A 16,719-nucleotide genomic window follows, 5' to 3' on the forward strand; every position below is an offset into this window, starting at 1 on the left:
ACAATATATACAATATCAATATACTATATACTATACTATACTATCCCTATTAAGAATGTTACGTAGCAATTTTTTATTTGTATTTAGGAAAAATGTACAAGAACTTAGAAGGTTAGTTGGTATGCCTAAAGGAAACCCTACAATTTCCGAATTTGTGTGTTTAATAAAATGAAAAACCAACTGTATCCAAACACAGACATCTTTTCAATTGTTTCGATTGCTGGGTATAATACAGAAATGGTATTCAATTCGTTGAACGTGAATGTACATAATGATAGGTGAAAATCAAAGGATATTTATAAATTGAATTCCATTCAAAACTAAGATTAGGTAGATCAAAGCTAGTCAAGTACACACGTAAATTCTAAATTATGATTATTATAACCGTACTGCGCTTAGCCTTAGCCTAAACACCAGGCGGTGGGGGCTCATCGTTAGTGGCAGAATTTGTCGGCGTTAGATCCACCATATTATCCGGCACCATACTAAGAAGCTCTGCTTCACTTAGCTGCGCCAAGCGACTTTTAGCCTTTGTCGCACCCACTGCACTTTTAGTAGCTAAAAAATTGTTAAGGTGATGATGTTCAAATCAAAATCAATTTATAATCCACCCTCTTACCCATGCCGTATGAGCTGTTTGAAGTTATTGCATCTTCTGGATTGTACTCCTCATCTTCGCTTGACTTTGGTCTTGTTTGCGACTCACTTTTCTCCTTTAGGCTAGCCAAAATCTTCGTCAGGTTAGGCGGTATTGATATGCTGGCTAGCATTTTGGATGATGACGAGGGTTTGTCTAGAATCTGTGAATCGAAACAGGATTATTTAGGGCAATTCTTAATTGCAATGCTCTCGGGGCACTCACAGATGGCTCTACATTTAAGAGGCCGGCTATTTCCATGCGCTGCGCTGCGATTTGCCTATTAATTTCATTTACTTTGCGCTCCAGGTCATTCTTATTGCCTGGAGCCGATGTGGGCAAATCATCATTGTCGTCAGAGCTGCCTCCGGGCGAATATGGCGCATTCGGATCATCTATGCTAGCCAGTGCTTCCGCCGAAACGTTGGCTGGAATTGAACAATATCTTTTATTGCAGCTGACGAATGGGTTTAGCTAATATTCACAGCACTCACACTTTTGCAGCTTGGCAATAGGCGCTTTGATAATGGCGTCAATATCGAACTCGTCGTCCTTGGAGCTGGTCGAGTGCGTGCTATGCTTGCGCTTCGGACTGCTAGGAGGCGTGAATGTTGTTCTAACGCGTGTTTTGCTGGAACTCTGAAACAAGAAAACGGGAAAAAATATAGTCAACATCTTTCAGATATGTAATCTAATGCTACCTTTGCAGTTTTGTTGCTGGCAGTGGTTAATGGTAGGGGCAGCGTCTGGCTCAAGTTAACCAAACGTTTGCTCAGGCAACGCACAATGATGCCGAGCAGCGTGTTTGGCCGTTGCGTATCCTCGTAGAAGGGTACACTCTCTAATGTGTGTAGCACTGTGGGCAACTTATCACGGGTGCCCAAGGGGAATATATAAAAGTCTCGAATATTTTCCGAATCGGCACCCAATACACCAAGACGCTGTCGTGAGTCAAGGTATTCGAAAAAGCTGTCAAATCTAACAGTGTTTGAGACGCTTGCAGGAAACAAACTGACAATAACAATCTCCTTGGTGGGACTCTTCTTGATCTTTTTGAGATATTCCCAGACATTCACACGCGTTATGCGACCAATAACATCCAAATTGATGGGCAGTAGCTTATCCAGTTGATTGGTATCCCCATGTACGGAATGAATGACCACATCAAAGTTGGTGACATCCACCATGTTCAAATTGCCAGTCCAAATTGCCGGGTTGGGCAGGCCCTGTACATAGCGAGCGTATCTATCTAAAGTCGGCGTTGGCACTTCAATTTTTGCTGTTGTTTTTGTGGCTACAGGCAATGATTTTAATGTTTGCTTGACGGGCTGCGTTAGATTAGCGGCCTCTTCCACGGTTTTCTCCGACTCCAGGATTTGATCAACCAAATTAAAAGCTACCAAGGGGGGTTCAGCTTTCTTGTCGTTTGGTTTCTTATGCAGCGGGGATTGGACTTTTTCGGCGTGTTCCTTATTTGATGGCTTGTCCCGTGTTGGCTGTTCTTTCTCTTTATCCAGCTCATTCTCGTGATGGTGCCTTTTATGGCTGCGTTTTTCTTGACTGCGGCCTCTGCTGCTTGACCGGCTGCGGCTTCTTTTGTTACCACTTTGGTGATGATGATGCTTGTGACTCCTATGCCGTTTGTCTCTGTCACGGTCACGGCTTCGCTCCTTTTCCCGCGACCTAGAGGACTTCTCTTTACTATTAACTTCTGTGGCGGGCGAGGTGTCCATGATAGATTGAGATGATTTCTTGCTGTCGTAGCTATCGAACTTTGATTTGTTCGCCTCCAACTCTGACTCCTCCTCTGGCAGTGTTACATCCAGCTTGGATTCGATTACCTCTTCACCTTTGTGCGTCTTTACCACGTAGTTCTGTGCACATGACAATAAATCCAGCTCGGACTTTTTAATCATATCCAACTGATGTCGATTTTCCTCCTCACGCCACTTGGCTAGCTCTTGGCTAGCTAACTCAGCAGGGGTCATTCTTACCAGTTGCTTGGGCTCTACTTGTTTGGCACAAATCTTCTCGAACAACGTCTTATTTTTACGGTCCTTGATGTTAAACATGAGGGATCGATATTTAGACTTGTACTTGGCGCTCACATCTCGCCCAAACGAATGATACATTTCCGACTCCACTCGCTTCACAAAGTTCTCCACCTCCGCCGCCGTCAGCCAATCGGACTTTTCTGTTGGCAACTCTGCCGCCTGCGCCTCCTTAATGCGCGACAGCAATTGCTCCTTAAGCGTGCGTCGCACATTGAAACGTATGGGTTCAGGCTGGGAATTACTCACAGGTCTTTCCGTGCTGCTCTTTTCGGGTGAACGACTAGGCGTAGTTGTCGCCTTGCCGGCAGGCTTCTCCTTTTTTGCCATGCTGGGCATAGCTGGTAGCATCTGTAAGGATCTATTCGGACTTTCCGGTGTCTTTTGTGTGGGTAACGATAAAGAAGATTTTACTGTGATAATCTCTGGGGTAGAGTGCTCTAGCTGCCGTTTGTTTTGACGTTTCTGGAGAAGATTGGATTAGATTGGATTATATATATATACATATCTTCATCTTGCCTACCTCAATTTCCTGCGCCTGCTGACTGCCAGGCTGCACTACTTCAAAGCTGGGATTGTCCTGCAGCCATTTCTTTAGTTGCTGAGCGGTGGGCGCTAAGTGACCCGTTATTGCACGCCCGCTTCGGCGCTCGAAGACATTGATCTGGCAAATTGAGTTACAATATTACAATATTTACAATATTTATTACACCAGTTCACATACCCGCTCAACCTTTGACATGGAATCGGCCTGGCGCAGCACATCCTCAAACAGATCCTTCTTTTTGTTCTTTTTGGCTTCAAGTGCGTTTGCTAGCGGTGGTTGCGTAGCAGCTGTTTGCTGCGTCGGCTCCGGCGTCTTCGGTACGGTCTGTGCTTGAATTGCGGTCTGTGCATATTTGCGAATGCATTCGTCACTGCAATAAACCGAATTGACGCGGGCTGGACGCTTGCATACCACACAGATTACATCCGTATTGGATGTGAAGCTGCTTCCGCCAAGCTTGATGAAATGCAGTTGCTGTTGATGCATTCTCGGCTGGGGCTTGTTGAGCAGCTGCCGTTTTTGTTGCTTCACAAGCGGGCTACTTGTGTTTGTGGGTACCGATGTTACCGATTCTCCGGAAACGGTCGGAGATAGTTTGGGCGTAAGCTCCAGAAGCTCAACAGTTGCTTTGCTTTCGTTTGGTTGCACGCACTCGGCTGGATCCACAATTTGCTTGGGTAACAACATGTCTGTGATGCGTGGTTGAGTCTGTATGAGTAGATATATTGGTGTGATTAAATACTTGATTACGCTACAAATCTTATAAGAAGTATTTTAATGGTCACCTTCTCCTCCTGTTTTTTAACGCACTTGGGGCACTTCCAGTCAATGCCCTTTTGCTCCATTTCCAGGCCCATGGCCTTTGTCACACTAACACACGTTCCATGGTACCAATCCTCGCATAGATCACAGCATATCATAAATCGATTATTGTGTGGCTGACGGCAGATACACCATAGCCTAAGGACAAAAGCAATTTTAGTATCGCATAGAATGAACTTAACAGAATGCTTACTTATTGGGATCATCATCGTCCTCTTGAGATTCCGAGGCTTCCGGATCATTAGCTTCGCTGCTAATATTCGATTTGTTTGATCTTCTAGGCCGCCTAACACTCCCAGCGGATTCTCTGGGTAACTGTTTTCTAGCTACGCCACCAATTTGTGACGAAAAGCTGTCACTATCTAAGCTGCTGCTGGTCAAGTGACTGCTATCCAGGTTTGGTTCTGTAAGCGACGTGGTACTAATGTCTGACATTGTTGTCACTGTCACGGGAAAGTTTTGAGCTCGACGCTTGGCGCGAGTTGTGGGCGCCTCGATGGGTGGCAGATAAATGACACGTCCATTGCCTCGCACAATTTTCGTCTCAGGGCGGGATGACAACGTTAACGTACCAGTGGAGCGAGCGGGAGTGCTGCACGCCATGGGCAAATTGCTCAAAGAACTTGTTACAACATTGGCGGGAAAATCATTGAGCAGCGGCTACGAAGAAGCATGTATTAAAGTATTATTTTTGTTAATTGTTATTAAAAACTTACCTGAGCAATTGTTGACAACTGGCTGGCAACATCGAAGATTGGTGGCGCCACAACATTGGCAATTGCGTCTAGGGCGCCCGTCTCAGTGCTCGCCAGCACCTGCTTGACCACCTCGGCTTCAAATTGTTTGTCCTCCTCTATGAGACCCACAACATGCTGAAGGAAGTCCGCGGTGATTTCATCCTCGTCTGGAGTTTCCAGCAAACGTGCGTTGTCTATATCAATGTTATCCACAACAGCATTGGCTACCAGATTACCATCGAAACTCTGTTGTTGTGGGACATTGAGCGCATTCATTGTTGGTTCGGATACTTGATCCAGACACGCGGCGGTGCTTTCTAGCATTTTAACTAGTTTGGGTATGTTCTCATCGGCTGTGGCGGGCGGTTTTTCGATAAAAGATGCCTTCAGCAACTCATCCTGCACAATAGAGTCAATGAGATCAAGTTGTTTGTCGTTTTCAGCAGCCAGCTCCGAGGAGCTCTGATGCGTTTCGATAACAATTTGTGCGGGTAGCTTGTGAGAGGAAGCCGTCTCCACGCCAATGGGCATAAAGCCCTTAGAAGATGAAGATACCGGTGCCGGCGTTGGCAGCGGATTCATATTCGGCTTGGGAGTGCTGGGCGTATTTAAAAGGATCTGTTTGCTGTTGTCCGGCGTTGATGTCTGCACCGCCGTATTGTTATTCTCAGCCAGTAGACTGTTGAGATTGGTGAATACACCCTTGGGGCTTGACAGATTCTTATTTATAATAATCTCTTTAACCTCTTGCGGCGGCGTCGCGAACCCGCCCGGTGGCACATTCACTACACGACCCACTTGCACAAACGGTGCTCTCCGCATCTTGGCAGCGACCGCGGAGGCGGACATTCTGTTTGCCTCATTTGATAATGCTGTGGCTGGTGGCAGGGTTTTGTGGGTTGGGCGCATTTTGAGAAATGATGTGCTCAATATGTTACGACCCAAGGCAATTACTGATGGTGGCGCTTTTGTATTGAGCTGAACAATCTGGCCAATTGCTGGTGCAGATAAATTGCTATCCGTCTGTTCCTTGCGTCGCTTGAAATGTGGAAGTGAACTTTGTGCTGGTTGTTGTTGTTGCGCCTTTGGTGTAGTCACTGTCTGTCCACGCGCAGACTGCGACTGGGATCGCCTGGAAAACTTCTTAATGCGCCTACGTTTGTTCGCGCTTCGGCTATTGTTCATTTTGAAATCAATATCACTGTCTCGATCGTTGTCAGTTTCACGAGAAGCGTCACTCGGCTCGCTGTGTTCCTCGGTATCGCCATTCTCCTCATCAGCAGTTGCCGAGCTGTTTGCATCTTCGTCATCCTCTACGTATTCCTCCGCAGGACTTATCACGTTGGCAGTACTACGAACTGACCGTGGCCCCGGTAAAATTATCTGCTGCTGTTTGGTTGCTGGTGGCTGCTGCAGCTGGTTGTGTACCTGCTGCCTGTGCAGCTGCGTTGGTTGCTTGAGAAGCTGCTGCGATTGCCTTTGCTGCTGCTGTGGTGGCTTTGGAGGTAACTGTTGTTGCCTGAGTGGTTGCTGCGTTGTGGTATGTACCTGTTTAATAGGCACCACTTGGAATCGCTTTTTAGCGCTCAACATTTTCACATTGGATTGGGTGTGAACAATGAATTTGCGTCCTTGAACTGTTTGCCGTTCCAAAGCCATTCTTTCTGCCGTCTTCTGTGCCTTCATTTGTTCGGGCGACGTGAATGGAGTGTAGTTGTGATCGTTTCGAATAATCTCTAACAAAGCATCTGTTTCCGGCGTGCGCTTGAATATAGATAAACCAGCCAACTCTGCAATTTTTAGAAATATTCATTAGTTAAGCAAATAATTCAATATTAAACTACATACTCAGAGCATTTTTCACCACCAAATCGGCAGAACTTTCCGCGTAGAACTGTTCGACACTGAGCCCCACAATTTGTGGGCGTTCTTTAGGTTTTCGACGTTTTTTCTGCTTTTTGGGAGCTTTGGGCTTGCGACCGGGGCGCTTTTTAACCTTAGGTACCTCCGCTTCGGTTTCCGTCGAGTCACCATTATTTTCGCAGCCGGTGTTGTCATTATCATCGCCGGTAACATGATCCTTTTCACTTATTAGCTCATCACCGCCGCTTTGGCTATCATTATCTGTATCCGATTCTTCGCGATCAGTTGCCGCTTCAAGAAAACGCTCCAGCTCTTCCAGACGTTCGGTTTCCTCTTGATCGACCATGCTCGGCGTAGGCGATGTAAGCCGCACAACACTAATGCTCGCAATTGATTTTTCCTCTAAAATTATATTATTTGATATATGTACATGTACATGTACGAGAACAGAGATATTAAATTGTCTTACCCATAATATTCTCAATGGCACGCTCGTCAAATGAGATGCCATTTTTGGTGTATACCACGACCAGGTTGGAATCTCCATCGGCTCCATTTGGCCGGGAACTGGGCGGCTCGCTAAACACAGAACTAGACATGACAGCAATGCTTCATGGATCAGCTACTGTGCATTCAGTCCAGATCAGATCCGTTTTTCCACTCGTTTTGCGTGCTCTATTTCTAATTGTGAGCGTTGACATTAATTTGTTTGCTCATGCCGCGGCCGCGTTGTGACGCCGACATTGGAACTTGTGACGCAGCTGTAGGACTATTTGCTAAGAGCAATTCAGCTCTGTATATCTAAAAATAGAGTTGGACTGCAGTGAATTCGTCTGTTTCACTCCAACAATAAAAATCGCTCTATTGCACTTTAAAAAATGCTTTATTCAAAAATATGAAAATAGAATTTGCAAAAAATTTTACTTCGACGAAAGAATGTAGTGTGACCAGCTCCAGCCAAGAGAGATGTGCACATTGTATCACAGCGTGAACATGAACTAGTTTCAGTTCCCCGCGCTTTTTGCTGTTTGTTTCTTATTGTGTTCGTTTTTGATTATATCAAATTAAAAGGAAACCTTTGTAATACAAAATTTCGCATGAAATAATTTAAATTAAATAATGTTTATATGGTCATTAACAATATATACGCTGAATGCATTTCTCTCAGACCGTTAAGCCAATAACACACCAAAGAACTTGTGGACTGTTAGTTTGGAATATAAATTTAGCCAAGACGCGATCAAGAAAAGGCATCACAGTTATGAGTCTCTATTACTAAAATATCGATATTTGCTATATAAGTGTCACTGTTAACAAGCACTGTTATTCACAAAGCAGCTGGGAAATTTAAATTTTTTTGTTTAATTGAACCCTATACTCTCTAACTAGACGCTAGCTAGATAACTTTTCTTGGAAAAATCCCTTAATTTTTTAAGTAGACCAATATATAGGCAAAGCAGAAGTCTAGTAACGGCGGAATTGCTACACAACATAACCGCCCACTGAAGATAACATCTTAGTAAAATGTTAAGTTAACAGGCCAAGTAAAGAAAGCCAAATCACATAAACAAACAGATATATTGCTAGTGCATTTCGCTCCAAGATTCTACAAAAAGCTTTCCCGCAGTCCAGTTGTGGAGATTTCTACACGCAGAACAATAAAGAAAGAATCAACAAAAACAAATAAAGCAGCGATAATAAACGCTTATTTATTGCAGCTCACAAGTGGTTCATGTAGATATTGACAAGCTAATCAGGGCGAAAACACACCAGTTGCTCCCCGGCATTCATAATCGTAGCGCTAGGAAAAAATGGCTTGCTTTCAAATGGGATCCTGTCACGCGGTGCCGATGACATTGTTCAAAAACAATAGGAGCAAAGTCTGCAAGGCAATTCTAGACAATTCACTGGATAGCCTTAAGTTAGGCTCTGGTCAACTGATTATTCTTCTAGAGGGTGGCAAGGATCAGAGCCTGTACAATACTGATGTTGACTATGTGTTCCGGCAGGAGTCCTACTTCCAGTACATGTTTGGCGCCAAGGAGCCCGGCTGCTACGGCATACTTAGCATTGATGTAAAGACGGCTCAACCAACTTCCGTTTTGTTTGTGCCCCGTCTGCCCGAGGAGTATGAGACATGGATGGGCGCCTTGCTAAAGCCAGAGGAGTTCAAGGCCATGTACGAAGTGGACGAGGTCTACTATGTCGATGAACTCGAAGCCTATCTGGAGAAGGCCGCACCCAAGCTTATACTAACGTTAAGTGGCACGAACAGCGATAGCGGCCTCACAATGCAACCGCCGGATTTTGCTGGCAAAGAGAAATATGTGACAAACTGTGATCTGCTCTATCCCATACTCTCGGAATGTCGCGTTATCAAGTCCAAGGAGGAGATCGAGGTCTTGCGGTATGTGGCCAAGGTGTCTTCCGATGCGCACATTAAAGTTATGCAGTTCATTCGCCCTGGACGTATGGAATATGAGGGGGAATCTGTGTTCTTGCATCATGCCTATGCCGTGGGCGGCTGCCGGCACGCGTCATACACCTGCATCTGCGGCAGTGGCACCAATTCGGCCATATTGCATTATGGACACGCTGGTGCACCCAACAATCGACCAATTCAAAACGGCGAAATGTGTCTCTTCGATATGGGCGCCAACTATTGTGGATATGCCGCTGACATCACCTGCAGCTTTCCGGCAAATGGCAAATTTACAGAGGATCAAAAATTCATTTACAATGCGGTGCTGGCTGCACGCAATGCTGTCATGGAGACCGCGCGTGACGGCGTCTCCTGGGTGGATATGCACAAACTGTCCGGTCGGGTGCTCCTGGAGCGCCTCAAGGCTGGTGGCATGCTAAACGGCGATGTTGATGAAATGCTTGAGGCTGGCCTCTCCGGAGTGTTTCAGCCGCACGGCTTGGGCCACCTGATTGGCCTCGATGTCCACGACGTGGGTGGCTACCTGCCCACTGAGCCTCGCCGTCCCAGCGAGCCCTGGCTAAGCAAGTTGCGCTTTGCTCGCATCCTCAAAGCGGGCATGTATGTGACCATTGAGCCCGGCTGTTATTTCATCAAACAACTTATGGACAAGGCGCTCGCTGATCCGCAAATACGCAAATACATCAATGTGGAGATGTTTGAACGTTTTCGCAATTTTGGCGGCGTGCGCATCGAGGATGACGTGCTGATTACCGAGACGGGTGCCGAGAACTTTGCAATTGTACCACGCACTGTGGAGGAAATCGAGGCGACAATGGCTTCCAAATAAACTCTTAAATAATGGTATACTATAATATAATTTCGTATACCTATATGTAATACATATATAAATATAAAATATATATATTATTATACATTAACTACTGTATACCAGTAAAAATCTAAAGTAATTTAATCTTTTACTGCTATTAAAAAAAAAAAAAAAACAAACAAGTGCAAGGCGTATATTAATTTTTGTAATTTACAGCAAAAGTGCGCGTGTATAACAAGCATAAAGCCATATTTTAGGTCTTGTGCCTTAAATTAGTTAAATGAGCAGCTAGGAAATTGCTCCAATGCCAACTGGCAATTTTCAGGCAGAGCTTCAGCTCGACCCAAACCGAACATTATTTTGTCTTTTATTAGCAATGTATTGCTGCTAATATTTATATTAGTTTAGTTTGAGGTATTTGACCAACGGGCCAGCATTGACTTTGACATGGCCAGCTTTAAATTTAGTTCATAATTAACTCTTTTAATTATTTAAAAAAACAACAACAAAATGCAAAGAGAGAGCAAATCAAAAATCTAAGGTACATTTGTATAAAAAATTATATAATTTAAATCTTACGTTAAATTATAATAGGAAAACGAAAACTGTTTTAGTTTGTCCAAAGTTATTTTTACAAAGGCCGAAGTACTAATATTGTAAAATTTTATAAAAGGAAAAAAAAAGATTGCATAAAAAAATGAAAATAACTTTGAATTTGCAACGTGTCACCTGTCACCAGATTGCCATCCAAAAAATTACATTTTCATTGTTTTGTTTTCATTCGCATTCCTCATACTATCCGTTTCAATCATTCGAGACATCATCATTTATATATTGGCTTTCAGCTAATAATCTAACCTGCGTGCTTATAAAACCTGATCAAATCTAGCCATTAAAGAGTTTCTATCACTATTTACAAGCCGATTTGCAGTATATTGTAATTGAAATTGTCTCGGTGTGCTCCCATTTGGGTCTACATATACTTTTTGCTAAGTCCATTGCGTTGCTGTTGCTTTCCATGACTGTGTCCATTGCTAGTCGAGGTTTTAATGGTTTTAACATCATCGCTGCTATCGGAATCCGGCATTTCGGTAATGGCAACGACACTGCGACGTGGAAACCAGCCACGTATGGGACCTTTACGCTGACGCCTCTTCTGCGCGACAGCTGTGTGCTCCAGCTCGCTGGGCACACGCTCACCAAACAGCCAGTGCCGGCGAAAACGCGTCACCTTGATGATGTCATCGGGCTGTAGGCGAATGCGTGGCTCGTCTGTGCAGGGTGCATTGATGCAGATGCGCCAACCCTGTGAGCAGATGGGCATCCATCGACCTGAAACAGGGCTTATACACTTGTAGACGCGGGTTCGGGCACGTTTCTCCTGCTTTTGGGCCAGCTGCTCGCGCTGTGAGAGAAGTTTTTAAGTTGAAAATGTTTTTCGCAAACTGGTCGTGCACTTACGGTCAACGTGTATTGATCACAGCCCTTGACCACTGGCCATTCGATGCCATCACCGCGTTTTTGACACTCGTCGTTAAACACCTGGCGCAGATTAAGCCGCCAACCTAAATCGTATGGATAAACAAATGGCTCATAGCTGTCGGCTTTGTAACGGCGATAGATCGCCTTCTCTACAATCCAGAGCTCAATGCCCGTCTGATTAATGATGATCGTCTTCAATTGTATAAAGAGCAGCATGCCCAGTCCAATCACAACGCCAATGGCCAGGCCCATGCCCAGTATGCACATGACAATGCTGCCGATAGTAAACTGTACGCTGGCCAAATAAGCCATGCCGTGGGTCAGGTAGTAATAGCGGTGAATGCCGCGATAAAAGGAACAACTAAGCACCACGGAACCATGCAGACTGCCCAGTATAGAGAAGAGCAGAAAGTAGCAGAAATAGGCATGGTTGGCCCAACCAACACAATGGTTGATCCATGGGCAATGATGGTCCATTTTTTTAACACAGCGATTGCCTGCAAGAAATTGCAATTGTTTAGTCTGATTAAAGGCTGGCATAGTATTTACTGTGGTTCACCTACATTTGCGACAGTGATGCGAACGCGGCGCCTTATAGCCCTCACACTGCTTGCAGTACTGCAGCCACTCCGTGTCCTTGGGGTCCTTGTCAAATTAAAATATGAAATATGCGTGATATATAAGTTTAATAATGTATTCCTCACAGCTCACTAAATGACCCAACCAACCAAGCTAACCTGCGCCCATATTGCGTCTGGCCTGGGGCCCACAAAACATTTATGCAAATTTTGGGTAATTGCATTACGAGCACGGCTCCGTGGTGGCTGCGTTTACGTTCGCGTGACAGCCTTTTGGCCATAAGTTATTAGGGGAGGGTGTGCGCTACGTGCCCCAATTGATTGGTGTCGAAAAATTGCCACCGCCCCAGCCGTCAACAGTCAGCAGATTTGTTTGGCCGTCTGTTGTGCTTCAGCTTATCGTCCACTTCTGAGTTGAATTGCAGCAGCGTCTAATTGCTGCATTACGCGCCAACTGGCGATAACGGGTTAAGCACGCGATGCCGTCAACTTTGCTGACCCATTTGTAGGCAGAGAGTCGTGCATGAATGAGCTGCCCGGTTGCATTTGCCCCCCCCCCCATAGATTGGCTGTCTAAGGACATGCAAACAAGTGGCTGGCACGGCTTTTTTGTTGTGCTAAACAATAATTTCCGATCCAGAAGTGACGCGGCATAAATGGGCGACCAGGTGAGAGCATGTCAACAGCTGAAGGACAGGGAGCCTTACCATGCTTACGAAAGCAAGCAATTGTGAAGGCTCTTAGGATCAAGTATACATATATATATATATATATATAGAGAGAGAGCAGACTTGGGCGCGTGTCGTATTTAACTTCAAGAAACTGAAGGAATATAGAATAAAATGCTGCTGATTATTTAGACAAAATAATGTTAGCTATAAAATGCATTTAAAAATTAATTAGAATGTGACGAGCCAGAAATGGAAAGCAGATTTAAGAACCAAACCCTGTAGGTTCGCCCGTGTGAAGCATTGGTAAGAGCCTAAAACTGAACAGCCCATATTTGTTTGGCTCTACGTCTATAATTCTTAGCTCTAGAATTCTCACACTAACTAAATTAGTGTGCTATATTATAGTAAACTAAGTAAATTAAGCATTTCCGTTTGTTGCAGCCCAGCATATTAATTTCAAATCCGATGACTGGCCCAAAGAAGGCCTTACCTGCCATTAAAACTATACTATGCATACAACTTGTGTATGTATATACATATTGTGAAAGCTGCTCCTGCTGCTGACACGCCCCTACGTTGGTATCGTGACCCACAAGGGAGCACAAGCCTGAGCGAACCCAGTTGACAAACATTTTCCATGCATGCCAATGTCACGACAAAATGTTTTATAGTTGCTTTTTTTTCGTGTTGCCTAATGGTGCGAGCTTGGGCCTTTTGTCGGGGATCTTGGGGCTGGACAACGTTTGTATTGGTTTACCTTTGGCTGCCATTGTTTTGGCAGCAGGCCCGGACCTGTCACCGTGGCCATGATGTAATTGAATGTGGCCAACGTGGAGAGCAGCAGGAACAGTGCCTGGTGTGCGAAGGCAGCAAACGATTCGTTCGGTGGCCACCACATCGAGTTCATGTAAAGCGTCGTCAGCGTTATGCATTTAATGATGCCTGAAATGGGTAGAGAGATCAACATTATTATAAATCGTACGCATGGTTAAACATTCCACGGGTAACAAGAGATTTGTAGTTGCATATTACCACAATATATGTAAACATCGATATGTACGCCGTTTGTCCGTCAAGTGGTGTTGGGTTACTGTTTGGAGGGTTCTTTGCGTGCCACGGAAATGAAATACATTTATTTGTATATTTTTTTTATGTCGCGTCTTGATTAAGCGTTAACACAAGGGTGGCAATTGTATTTTAACTGACTTGGTTAACGCAGGCAAGCCGAGCCCGGCCGAGAGAGGCATAGCCATCGTTGTCCATCCCTTCTCCTACGACAGTGGCGAGGGGAGGGTGCAGCAACAAGCGGCGCCAAATTCAGTAATTAAGCTATGTACAATAATATCGCAGTTCAATATCAAGGTTGCCACAACATGAACCGGATGCTTTATGGTCATATTACCGTCTGCCCAGATGGGCCTGAATAGTCAAATTGCACGCAATTTGCGGCCGGACCACGTTTAATTCGCGGTACTTAATTAGTATTGGAATAATTTATTCAAGCAGCAACTAAAATGCAATTAGCGCAGCATTTTATGGGAATTAAATGACGAGCCACTCCTTAAGAATGCGTCCATCCAACTGACGATGGGCGCCGGCTCAATGGCGCCAGCGTCGGCGTTGACCGCCACGGAATATGAAACACAATATTACGTTGCAGACAAAACACAAGAATTCCGCAGCGTGTGTGTGGGTGGGGGATGGAACTTAGCGTGGCACACTTGTTAGTGGCCAATTGCTGGTTCTCTTTTGCTGCAGTTCATTCACTTTGTGTGTGCACTTAATAATTTGCAAATGTCGTAAACTGGTCCGTTCTTATTAGACTTAGATAAGCAGAAATGGGATTAACTATGATTAAGACTCCTTTGGGCGTATGCTACACATGCATTCGATTTGAAGCGTTCGGCTTAACTTACTCAGCGCGGTTATTGGACCCCAGTGTAGAAAACGCCGAAAGCCAGATATTTCGGCGCTCATTATTTAATTATAGCTTTTATGTTGACGGCCAAAATGGTAATAAATTGTCGAGCTCAGCACACGAACAGGTAAACAAAAACAGCGACCATAACAGCGTTGCCAGCCTGTCGCATCGCAATGCGTTTGGGCAGCAAACAATCGATACTATCGATATGCGTAATCGATTGTAATTCTGGTTCGCAAGATAATTGGCTCCCAAGATCGAATTTCTAATGCGATTGCAAACAGGTAAATTTGATATATATTCTTTTAAACAAGCCACCAGTTAGTAATTTTTATTTGCGAATACAACAATTGTAAGTTACAACTACACCCGGCGCCATTCATTTGTTGGCCAGAATTTCAAATTTCATGCCATGCTCATGCTTTTCCAGCTCGCTAATAAGGCTGGTTTTGGAAAATGCTGCGCCAGGCGGGAGTACACCGCCAGTGCCCGGCATTTTGTTGCTCTCTCGCAGTATGGTAACAGCTGTGGAGAGTAGGGCAACACATGTCGAACCGTAGCCAGGATTCGGTCCCGAAACTCTAACCATGAGAGTTTTGGTTGGCGGATCTTTGTACTGATCCGTGCCCTCGGCTAGACGCTGCGAGCTGGGCCAACCAGTCGCCTTCATGGTCATTTTAAAGTAGGTGCGTTCCATGCGTGCTTCACTGGGTCCATCGTGCGACACAAAGCCGGCTGAAAAGAAGCCAGGATACTTGAGTAACAAGCTGCGGCCGAACTGAAATTTGGCCATTAGGCCAAAGAAGGTCGCGAAGAGAGCAACAACAATTGCTGAAATCCATGAGGGGAAACCAATGTAGGCATGCATTTGTACCGGTCGTTTCTTGTCGTGTTCGTACAGAAAGCGCTGGGAGCGCATGACCACCGAACGATCGGAGCCCGGAAAAGGCAGGCAAACTTTGTTAACCTCCGTGGAACGGAACATCAACGGGCGATGCTTCAGTATGGGAAAGAACTTTGGCAGACGCTCCGGGTACAATTTCTGTCGAATGCCACGCAGCTCGTCCGAGTGCGCCAGCCCATAAACAGCGCTCTCCCAGGTGCCTGTATTGAGACCAGCCTTGCCACAGGAGGCATCCGCGTCTTTTACACCATTTACCAAAAAGGTCTCCACGGAATTAACGACGCCATCGAAATTCTTCTCCACAAAAACGATGCCCATATCGGCCGGTATGGAATCGAAGCCGCAAGCACTGATCACATACACGCCGCGCTCTTTGGCCAGCTCATTGTATTTCAGTTGCATCGTTTCCATGTACTGGGGCTCACCACTGACATCCACGTGATGGGTGCCGGCATTGATGCAAGCACGGACCACATTTTCGCCGTAGAATCGATATGGGCCTGTGGTATTGACGACAATGCGGCAGGCTTTGGCCATGTTTAGCAACGAGTCCTCATCGTTGACATCGGCAATAATGATGGGTGTCTGCGATAAATCCTTTTTGGCCTTAGCGCCCATCTCCTTGAGCACCGCCTGCAGTTTCTCTCGATTGCGTCCGGCTATGCCCCATCGCAGATCCTTGAGCACGGACACCGCCTCGTACACCGTGTATTTGCCAGTGAAGCCTGTGGCTCCAAATATTATCACGTCCAAGCGTTCAGTTTCCATTCTGCGTTCAAGGTCAGTGTAGACGTCACAAGTCTGGTATGTGCCCGTTAGCAGGAATAATTCGTTATCAGAATTATGCGCTCGATGTTGCTGAGAGTAAGAACTTTGAACTACTGTGATTGATTTGTTCAGCGAACATCGAAATTACGAGAAACTCACCTAACTTACTCTATTGATTAACTTGTTAAAACGCACTTTGCCCACAGGTGTGATACGTTTGCAGTTCGTCTGGATTCAGTTATTTATGCCGGTGTGTTAGTTATGAGTAATTCAATACAAATATGTAATTCGCACTGGTCGCATTAAAAGATTGCGCCTGTAATAATCGAAAAAGAATCGATAAACGTTACCGCAAGTGAACATCAACTAAAAATAATCTAAAATTAACACATTTGTTATACAATAAAAAAAATTATTCTAAATTAGTTAACCACAATCCATTTACTTTCCTTACTTCATATATAAAATTGAATAATACAAAATG

At 45.0% G+C, this 16,719-nt stretch overlaps 4 protein-coding genes across 5 annotated transcripts; 1 reads left to right on the forward strand and 3 right to left on the reverse strand.

The window, feature by feature from the left end:
- Window positions 1-49: 49 nt before the first annotated feature.
- Window positions 50-7,607, reverse strand: pps (protein partner of snf). Its single transcript, XM_002054429.4, has 12 exons — window positions 7,127-7,607; window positions 6,643-7,059; window positions 4,774-6,584; window positions 4,251-4,717; window positions 4,021-4,195; window positions 3,413-3,943; window positions 3,212-3,352; window positions 1,339-3,153; window positions 1,132-1,276; window positions 863-1,065; window positions 620-800; window positions 50-558 (listed from the first exon to the last, which is right to left on the reverse strand). Exons 1-12 carry the CDS (start codon window positions 7,254-7,256, stop codon window positions 407-409), a joined length of 6,168 nt encoding a protein of 2,055 aa, XP_002054465.1. The 5' UTR covers window positions 7,257-7,607; the 3' UTR covers window positions 50-406.
- Window positions 7,608-8,179: 572 nt separating this feature from the next.
- On the forward strand, window positions 8,180-10,020 carry Dip-C (dipeptidase C). Its single transcript, XM_002054428.4, has one exon. The coding sequence runs from the start codon at window positions 8,469-8,471 to the stop codon at window positions 9,927-9,929; it is 1,461 nt and encodes a 486-aa protein (XP_002054464.1). The 5' UTR covers window positions 8,180-8,468; the 3' UTR covers window positions 9,930-10,020.
- A 419-nt stretch (window positions 10,021-10,439) lies between these two features.
- Window positions 10,440-14,719, reverse strand: LOC6629842 (palmitoyltransferase ZDHHC6). The gene is made up of 5 exons (XM_002054427.4): window positions 14,559-14,719; window positions 13,400-13,584; window positions 11,957-12,038; window positions 11,373-11,890; window positions 10,440-11,316 (listed from the first exon to the last, which is right to left on the reverse strand). The coding sequence occupies exons 1-5, from the start codon at window positions 14,617-14,619 to the stop codon at window positions 10,885-10,887; spliced, it is 1,278 nt and encodes a 425-aa protein (XP_002054463.1). The 5' UTR covers window positions 14,620-14,719; the 3' UTR covers window positions 10,440-10,884.
- A 144-nt stretch (window positions 14,720-14,863) lies between these two features.
- Window positions 14,864-16,552, reverse strand: LOC6629841 (saccharopine dehydrogenase-like oxidoreductase). Of its 2 annotated transcripts, none has more exons than XM_015172216.3 (2): window positions 16,395-16,552; window positions 14,864-16,338 (listed from the first exon to the last, which is right to left on the reverse strand). In XM_015172216.3, exon 2 carries the CDS (start codon window positions 16,233-16,235, stop codon window positions 14,943-14,945), a length of 1,293 nt encoding a protein of 430 aa, XP_015027702.1. In that variant the 5' UTR covers window positions 16,236-16,338; window positions 16,395-16,552; the 3' UTR covers window positions 14,864-14,942. The 2 variants fall into 2 exon arrangements, with proteins under 2 accessions (XP_015027702.1, XP_002054462.1); XM_002054426.4 differs by having other exon boundaries at window positions 14,864-16,325; window positions 16,395-16,538.
- Between the last annotated feature and the right edge of the window lie 167 nt (window positions 16,553-16,719).

The sequence above is a fragment of the Drosophila virilis genome, chromosome 2 (assembly GCF_030788295.1).
Source record: "Drosophila virilis strain 15010-1051.87 chromosome 2, Dvir_AGI_RSII-ME, whole genome shotgun sequence".
NCBI classification, from domain to species: domain Eukaryota; kingdom Metazoa; phylum Arthropoda; class Insecta; order Diptera; family Drosophilidae; genus Drosophila; species Drosophila virilis.